Source organism: Dromaius novaehollandiae, chromosome 14 (genome assembly GCF_036370855.1).
Source record: "Dromaius novaehollandiae isolate bDroNov1 chromosome 14, bDroNov1.hap1, whole genome shotgun sequence".
NCBI lineage: Eukaryota > Metazoa > Chordata > Aves > Casuariiformes > Dromaiidae > Dromaius > Dromaius novaehollandiae.
In genome coordinates, this window is record NC_088111.1 from 4,398,852 (window position 1) to 4,408,085 (window position 9,234).

The 9,234-nt window shown below is 56.9% G+C and overlaps 1 protein-coding gene across 1 annotated transcript; it reads left to right on the forward strand.

Annotated features, from left to right (window-relative positions):
- The first annotated feature begins 521 nt into the window (after positions 1-521).
- Positions 522-5,361, forward strand: ACTB (actin beta). Its single transcript, XM_064520151.1, has 6 exons — positions 522-677; positions 2,094-2,222; positions 2,569-2,808; positions 3,332-3,770; positions 4,084-4,265; positions 4,623-5,361. Exons 2-6 carry the CDS (start codon positions 2,100-2,102, stop codon positions 4,764-4,766), a joined length of 1,128 nt encoding a protein of 375 aa, XP_064376221.1. The 5' UTR covers positions 522-677; positions 2,094-2,099; the 3' UTR covers positions 4,767-5,361.
- The last annotated feature ends 3,873 nt before the right edge of the window (positions 5,362-9,234 follow it).

A 9,234-nucleotide genomic window follows, 5' to 3' on the forward strand; every position in this document is an offset into this window, starting at 1 on the left:
ATGGACCGCAGGGGGCTGGCGAGAGCTCCCCCCGCCCGGTGCCTGCTGACATCGAACTTGGCCCAAGACCCAACTCCAAACCGGAATCCGCTCCGAATTACTGTCACCCGCCGCTCCGCGCAGCCCGGTGGGCGGACGGCGGGGCCCAATTGCCCGCCGCCCCCCGGGGGCAGCCCCACATCGACACCCCGCGGTGGGCGCCGGCGCCGAGCGGCCCCTCACCCCCCCGCGGCCCTCGCGGGGGCCTTTCCCGGCCCGGCGAGGCCGGTGCCCACCCGGCCGCGGCCTCCGACCCGCGGCCGGCCCCGCTTCTTTGTGAGGCGCCGCGGACAGCGCGCCCCCCCCGCGCCCCCCAGCCCCACCCCCCTCCGCGGTGTGTGGCGTTTTTTTTTTTTTTTTCCACAGGGCGGGGGGGGCGCTGCCGCGCGCAGGGCGGCGCGCGCGAGGCGCGGCGGCGCGAGGCGGGGAGGCGCGGCGGGGGCCAATCAGGAGGGCGCGCTCCGAAAGTTTCCTTTTATGGCGAGGCGGCGGCGGCTCCGGCCCCATAAAACCCGGCGGCGCGCGGCGGGCGAGAGTCGCTGCGAGCTGCCTCCGCCTCGCGCGCGCGTGCCCCGCTCCCGCCACCGCCGCCTCGCGCCGCCCGCCCGCCCCGGCTCTGACCGTGCAACTCCCCAAAGGTGAGCGGGGCCCCGCGTGGGGGGTGGGGGCGAGGGGGGCGGGGGCGCTCCCCGCTGCCTTTCTCGGGCTTCTCCCACAATTGTGTTTTTCAGGTTTTTTTTTCAATTTCTTTACTTTGATAGATCCTTGTTTCCGCTGGCAAATTAAAGTTGCGAGGGGGCCGCCCTCCCCCCGGGGGAGCGGCGCGCTGCCCCGCTGCGGGTCCCCGCGGTGCCCGGCGTGCCGGCCCGCCTCGTGGCGCGCCCGCTCCCGGGGCGCCCTTTGTTGTGGGGCGGCGATGGGGAACCGCCCGGTTGGGGCGCAGCTGCCGCCACCCGCGGTGCAGCTTCCCCCCCTTGCGGAGGGGGCTGCTGAGGGGCTGATCCTCCTCCTCCTAAGAGGATTTCTCGGGGGCGGCGGTTGCGCCCGGCGGGGTGGGGGGGAGAGCGGGGTGGCTATTGTGCGCGGCGGCGTGCGGGGGGATGGGACGGAGGGGCTTTGTCTGCGCCCCCCGCCCTTGAGGCGGGGTGCCGGCTCGCACGGGCAGAAAGGGGAGGTTCGGGGGGGAAGAGCCCCTGCGGGGAGCCGCGGTGCCCTTGCCGGGACCAGACTGCCTCTGCCGGGCCGGGGACTACACTTCCCAGCGTGCCAGGCTCGGGGGCTGGAAGCCGCCTCCCCGCCCAGCCGCTCCTGCCGGCAGATTGAAACCGGCCCTTTCAGAAGCGCCTGAGCCGAGCTCGCCCTTCCCGGGGCGGGCGGCAGTTGCATAACGAGGCGGCTCTAACGCCCAGCACCCGCCGGGCGGGCGGCTTGGGCGAGGCGGTTAAACCGAAGCTCGCCCGGGGCGGGGCGGCGGCCCCGGAGCGCGGCGCTCGGGTGGACTCGGTGGCGGCTGCCGGCGCGACGCGCTCCGCGGGCCGTGAGGGGGGGCGGGGGGAGGGGGGGCGGCCGGCCGGCGGCGGGCTGCGCGCTCCAGAGCGGGGCGCGCGCCCGGCGAGGGCGTGGCCGAGGGCGTGGCCGCGCGGGAGGGGGCGTGGCCGAGCGCTGGCCGCCTCCCGCCCTCCCAGCGTTGGCGCGGTGCCGCGCGCCCGGCTCGGCGCGAGGCGCGCTCGATCCATTGCCTTTTATGGTAATACTGCGAGAGGGCGCGGGGACTTCCTTTGTCCCAAATCTGTGCGGTGCCGGAGCCTGGAACGTGCCGCCCCCTCTAGCGGGCGCTGGGCGAAGCGGTGCCGCGCAAACAGGAAGGAAATGGGTGGGGAAGGGCCTTGGCGGCGTGGTCCGGGGCGGCTGCCTGGACACCCGCGGCTCCGTGCTGCGTGGGGTTTCCTCTCCCCTGGTGCGGCTTTGGAGAAGGAGTTCCCCTGCCGAGGTGTTCTCGGTTGCTGGTGCATGAGTGTTGGCGCTCACTGACATGCTCTCCTATCCTTCCACAGTCAGCCATGGATGATGATATTGCTGCGCTCGTTGTTGACAATGGCTCCGGTATGTGCAAGGCCGGTTTTGCTGGGGATGATGCCCCGCGTGCTGTCTTCCCATCCATCGTTGGTCGCCCCAGACATCAGGTACGTGGCTGGGCTGCCTCTTTATCAGACAGTTTAAAGGAGCTTGCAGTAGAAACCATTCCTCTAAAGGCAGTAAACTTAAAGAAGCCCTTTTATATGTCTGTAGCACATCTGGCTTCTGTGGAGCAACAGTAACTGGGGGGGAATACATGCTGCAGAGAGCCTTCCTGCAGTGTTTAACAGTGTATATTGGAACTGACTGAATGCCTTCCCTGATAGAGTGGGGACAGGAGAATAAAAGTCATTAGAGGTCTAGCTTTGTTTTTTTCTTTTTTAAAAACAAACAGGTTATCCTACCCAGTGAGGCTGACTGTTCAGTTAAACTTGCTGCTTATTTGTTGTGCAGGGTGTGATGGTTGGTATGGGCCAGAAAGACAGCTATGTTGGTGATGAAGCCCAGAGTAAAAGAGGTATCTTGACCCTGAAGTACCCCATTGAACACGGCATTGTCACCAACTGGGATGACATGGAGAAGATCTGGCACCACACTTTCTACAATGAGCTGAGAGTAGCCCCTGAGGAGCACCCTGTGCTGCTCACAGAGGCTCCCCTGAACCCCAAAGCCAACAGAGAAAAGATGACACAGGTATGTAAAATTGAGCTTGGTGCTAGAGCAGATGATGTTGCAGCCAGCTTTCCTCTTCCATGTTGTCCTCTCTGCACCTTCACCACTATTCTCCCTTTTTGCCATCTTTACAGGGTTTTCCTTTCCTGACCTGAGTCTCCTCTTTGCTGGACCTTGACAGGTTTTGTTTGCTCTTCTAAGCTGGCTTTCTCTGAGACTGAACTAGCAACTTGTCTAACTGCTGTTTCTGACTAGACACTAACCCATTTACCAACCTTGAGTGACTACTGTAGTTACTTAGTATTTGTTTTGTTCCTTGCTGTGACACTTGAATGGGCCCGTGGTGGTGTCCTCAAGCTCTGACCTGGCAGGTCTGGGTCAATACTAGGCAAGATAAAAGCACTGACACCTCCTTCCAGAGGGAATAAAGTGTCTTGTCTAGGGAGGAACACCTCTAAGGAAAACCTCTTGCATGGATTTGGTGTAGGCCTTTAGTGAGCCCTAGTTTGTCTTGCTGACCCAATGCCTTCTCTTCTTCCTCTAGATCATGTTTGAGACTTTCAACACCCCAGCCATGTATGTAGCCATCCAGGCTGTGTTGTCCCTGTACGCCTCTGGTCGTACCACTGGTATTGTGATGGACTCTGGTGATGGTGTTACCCACACTGTGCCCATCTACGAAGGCTATGCCCTCCCCCATGCCATCCTCCGTCTGGATCTGGCTGGCCGTGACCTGACGGACTACCTCATGAAGATCCTGACAGAGAGAGGCTACAGCTTCACCACCACAGCCGAGAGAGAAATTGTGCGTGATATCAAGGAGAAGCTGTGCTATGTTGCCCTGGATTTTGAGCAGGAGATGGCCACAGCTGCCTCTAGCTCTTCCCTGGAGAAGAGCTATGAACTCCCTGATGGTCAGGTCATCACCATTGGCAATGAGAGGTTCAGGTGCCCTGAGGCCCTCTTCCAGCCATCTTTCTTGGGTAAGTCTAACTCTTCCAGGAGGCCTTGTGCCCCCTCTGTTCCCTTTTGTAAAGGAGTGGCCTAGAGACTGGCATTTCACTGTCACTGTACTGCTAGCAAGGCCTGTCCTGTCCCACCACTTAGTCTCTCTTTCCACATAGCCTGAAGCTATATGAGGGACTTGAGACAGTAAAATGGGGAGGTTGAGGCTTTCGGAGCCATGGCTCTGCCTGTAGTGCCTTTCTGCTGAAGGAGTTGCTTGGCTCTCAGTTACCAGTCTGCTTCCTTGGCTGCCTGTGAGCCCTTGCTGACCTAAGACTTTGTTCTTCGTAGGTATGGAGTCCTGTGGTATCCATGAAACTACCTTCAACTCCATCATGAAGTGTGATGTGGACATCCGTAAGGACCTGTATGCCAACACAGTGCTGTCTGGTGGTACCACAATGTACCCTGGCATTGCAGACAGGATGCAGAAGGAGATCACAGCCCTGGCCCCCAGCACAATGAAAATCAAGGTAGGTTGGAGTCATGGGAAGCTATTGGCATCCCTGCCAAAATCCAGAGTGGGTGGAGGGGATAAACTTAACTCCTCCTAGGGATACTTCTACATGTCTGAGTAGTCCAGCCTAGTGGCCTTTGTCTGGATGAGGTGACATCTGTTCAACCACATGAACAGTAGCATTAATAGAAGTATTGGCTGTAACTGGGAGAGAAGGGAGTTGTTGTTGGGTTTTATACTTCCAGGTTGCTCAAACTTGGCTGTGTCTTGACTGAGGCTAGATAGGGGAGTTAGCCCTTGTCTTGCAGGGCTGCGCATGAGCAGTGGGTGTAGTGTCATTGTGCATCTGATGCATTCCTCCTCTTCCCTGCAGATCATTGCTCCACCTGAGCGCAAGTACTCTGTCTGGATTGGAGGCTCCATCCTGGCCTCCCTGTCCACCTTCCAGCAGATGTGGATCAGCAAGCAAGAGTATGATGAATCCGGACCCTCCATTGTCCACCGCAAATGCTTCTAAACCAGACTGTTACCAACACCCACACCCTTGTGATGAAATGAAACCCATAAATGCGCATAAAACAAGACGAGATATTGGCATGGCTTTATTTGTTTTTTTTTGGCGCTTGACTCAGGATTAAAAAACTGGAACGGTGAAGGTGTCAGCAGCAGTCTTAAAATGAAACATGTTGGAGCGAACGCCCCCAAAGTTCTACAATGCATCTGAGGACTTTGATTGTACATTTGTTTCTTTTTTAATAGTCATTCCAAATATTGTTATAATGCATTGTTACAGGAAGTTACTCGCCTCTGTGAAGGCAGCAGCCCAGCTCGGAGGAGCCAATACCAGTCACTGGCATTTGGCTGTAATTGCTTGTCTGTAAATTATGTAACCCAACAAGTGTCTTTTTGTATCTTCCGCCTTAAAAACAAAACACACTTGATTCTTTCTCTTTGATTTGTCAAGCAAGTGGGCTGTGTTCCCCAGTGATAGATGTGAATGAAGGCTTTACAGTCCCCCACAGTCTAGGAGAAGTGGTGCCAGTATGTGGGGGAGGGAGGGGCTACCTGTACACTGACTTAAGACCAGTTCAAATAAAAGTGCACACAATAGAGGCTTGACTGGTGTTAACTTTTTTTGTGTGGTTTTGTGACCGTTACTAAACGTTGCAATCTAGCCTTGCCAGGCTGCCAGGGTCGGGTATCTGCCTTGGGTTGTGTGCGGATGCTGGGGTGGGCTGATGTGGAAGCCAGATGGCTCACCAAGATACAGGGGAGGGCTGAGCCCTGAGGCTGCCCTGTGGCTCCCCAGCTATTGCCAGTGTGCAATACAGCTGCTCTGAGGGGGGGCCAGTGGGGGCAGAGTGCTTTCTCCTGGAAGGAGCTGGGTTTGGTGTGAAATAGCACCTGAAAGGTGACTTTTTATATTTTCTCCCTGGTACTGCAGTGTAACCTGGCTTTGAGCTGGTGAAAGCAGAGGAGGGATTGCCTTAAATATTGCCCCAAAGTAGCTGCCTTCTCCCTTAGCTAGTGGCCAGGGCAGGCTCGGGGGGTGCAGCTCTCCAAATCCCAGGGTGTGCTCTGCATCAGGTGCCCGAGCTTGTAGCCTGCCTGCTGCTCCACTTGTGTGTGCCTCTGAGTGAGCAGCAGCTGCCTGCTGTGCCTGTAGCTCACCCCACCTGCAGCCCCTGAGTGAGTCCCAGCTGTGAGCTGCAGGTGCTCACTGGGGTGTAAGCAGCTTCTAGGGTGGAGGCAAGAGCAAGTCTTTTCTATGAATTAGGAAAATTGTGACTTCACAGCAGAGCCACTGGGGTGTTGCATGTTGCTGTGCATGGGTGGGGCTGGGAAAGGGGTGCGAGGAAGCAGCTGTAGGAGGAAGCTGTGTTATTTACTCAGTAACACCTAGAGACAGGCTGTGCTCCAGTGCTGGCTGAGCAACGAGGCAGCCTGGGTGGGGAAACTCCTCTGACTGTGCTCCGCTTGCTCTGGGCTGTGCAGAAGTCTGCTGGCCTGGCCTCCGGGAAGGAGGCTTGTGTGGTCCTTCAGCTCAGTCCCCATCCTCCTGACGTCTGAACCTCCTGTGAAATTTCAGCCTTATTTGGCAGATTGAGTTCTTGTAGGTGTTGCGAAAACAAGCAACTGCACTGGGGATCCTCACAAAGCCCTGGTGGGAGCTCAAGCTCTGTCAGGCACGGGGAAACCTGCAAGGTCCTGGGAGCTGCGGCCGCTTGCCCTGGTGCAAAAGGAAGGAGCTGGAGAGGAGCAGGGCTGCCAGGTCAGGGACCAGGCAAGCAATGCCAGGTGATGCTTCGTGTTGCCTGTGTAGGTGAGGACGAGACCTCGGAGCCTCGCTTGCAGGCACGCTGGCTTTCCAAGGCTCCTCCAACCTGCCTGTCTTTGAAGAGCTAATGGCTGTGATTGTGTCATGCTCACAGCAGATGAAAGGCAGGAAACAGGCTCCATTGGCTCTTTAATCCTCTGCCCGGCCTGATCCTGCTCCAGCGTCATGCCGTGTTCAGGTTGGACCTGCTGGTTTCTGCCCTTGGTCTCCCCAGCCTCCCTCCAACTGCCCCGGGTGCAGCAGGAGCCTGGCAGGGCTGTGGGTGCGGCCACCAGGCTGGGCAGAGGAGTTACTGGAAGCACTAGTTCCCCATGGGGGAGGTGAAACAGGCCAGAGCAAGGCCCAAAGTGGGCTTATAACCTGGGGCCTGGGGGGAGCTGGGGTGAGGAGGAGGCAATGGCTGCCCCTGGGGCAGGAGCTGGTGGGAGTGGGCCCAGAGAAAGGCCGGGAAGGAAGAAGAGAAGATGGAGATTGAGAAATGGGGCGTCAGCCTCCAAGTCTGGCTCCTGCTTTCAGTCCTCCCTGATTGCTTTGGAAAAATCTTTCCACTGATTGCTGTGGAAAAATGTGTTGAGACACAAACAGCAGAAGAGGTGATGGTGGCAGTGAGGGAGAAACCACAGACCAGCAAAACGCCTGGGGCTAAGAGCAGCTCAGGCAGGAAGAGGTGTGGGTACAGGGAGAGGCGAGCGCCCGCCTGGTGCAGAGCAGCCCGAGCGCAGGGGAGCTGGGCTGATTTTGCATGCTTCAGAGAGCAGAAAACCAGGCTTTCTCTCAGTTAACACTTTGCTGGGGTTTTTCCTTTCTTCCTGTTTTGCTGCTCCAGATGACCGGCCCCCCACTAAAACCAGGCTGGGCTTTTGCAGTCTTTCCCGATGCCTCTCTGGCACGAGGTCGCCATGTGCACAGATGCTTTGCAGGCTGCTCCAGCAAGATGCGGTTTATACTTCCTTTGGGCCATTACATGCTGGAGAAAAGTATGTGGTGCTGAGCAGGGAAGCCTGCGAGCATTACTCACTGCTCTGGACTCCTGCAAGCAGGGGGGAGTCCAGGGTGGTTTCCTTTCAGGGACGCCAGGGATTGGAAAGGAGGCATTTTTTTAACTGCAGCCTCTCCATTGGTGTGTTTTGGAGGACTCAGTTCCTCCTCTTGCTATTTCACGGAGCTGGGGAAATGCCGTGGGGCCTGTTCACGGGTCACAGCATTGACTGTAGAGGTCACAGAGGAGTGCATTTAGTTGTGTCCTGGCTCTTCTAGCCACCAGCAATGGAGTCTTTAAGGCAGGAGTCAAAGAAGGTGTGTAGGGAATAAGCAGTCCCCTGGCTACCTCCTCCTCCTCTGTGGCAAAGAAGTTTAGACACCTCCTGAGCCAGGGGTTGTGTGGGGAGCGGGTGTTAAAATCGCCACCAATGGGCCAGTCCCCCCAGATGGGCCAGGCTGAGCAGGTCCGGCTCAGCGGCTGTGAGGCACTGCCATTTCCCAGGCCTGCAGAGATGGCAGGACTCGGCCATCTCCCTCCCCGGCCTTTGAGACAAGTAGATCATTACAAACCAGTCAGCCCTTCCTCGCCACCCTTTAGCTGCGCGGGGGGAGATGGCTCAGCTGGGAGCTGAAGGAACGCATTTATGCCCTTTGTTCGCTGCGAGCTCCCAACTTTCGCTCCTGCTGCAGACAGTCACTGGCAGCTCACCTGCAATTAGCTGGTGACCTGGAAAGTCACCTCGCTGAGCTGCTTATGGAATCAAGCCACCGCCAGGAATTAGCGATGTCCTTGGCAAAGGAGACTTGCAGTTCTTCGGATTTAGCCCTGAAGGGCCTCCTTATTCAGTAGTCTCCTAGTCGTGCGAGGGAGCACTTTTTCATGACCTGACAGCCTGCTGCATTACAGAGAAATGTTCCCTTGTCAGTGGGGTCCCATCTGCTCTTTAGAGGGCATGTGCTGCTGCAGGAGAGGTGCAGGCTCTCTGCATGCAAATGGCCTGGGAAATCCCATGGCATTCAAACAGAATTGCCTCCCTGTGGAAGTCCCCTCCAAACATGCAAAGCATCAGCTTAAAAATGGGCTGAGGTGTCAGTCCATGGTTTGAACTGCGAGTATCATCTATGCTAGGAGGAGAGTCCTGGTCTTTGAAGCTGGTCTTTGCAGAGGGATTAGTGACCTGGAGCCTGCCCTGACTTGCATTATACCCATCTGTAATCTGCTTTAGTAGGCCTTACTGTATTAGGCTGCATCAAGTACGCAAAAATCACTTGCGGCGGTAGAGAGAGCAGTTTACCTAAGCATACCAAGTGCTCTAACCACTGTAGTCCAGGTGGGCTTCAGTCATGCTGATAAAGAGATGTCTGGACTGTATCAGTGTTAATAAGAATCAGTGGAGAGAAATGACACAAAGGTTTCCAGGGGCAAAAATCACCGAGTCAATCTGGCCATGAACAATAAAGAGATGTTGCCTTATGCAAAGCAAAATGACTTGATACTAGCACTAGATTTGTTTGTTTGCCCTCCTGGACTAGGATAGCATGGTATGTGCTTGCCTTCTTCGGGCTAAAACAGCTATGTAGTAGTCATAAGATGATCAAAGTCTGCTCTGAGATGGCCCAGGTTGGAACCAAATCCCCCTTCTCATGGAGGTTGTCATGAGTGTCA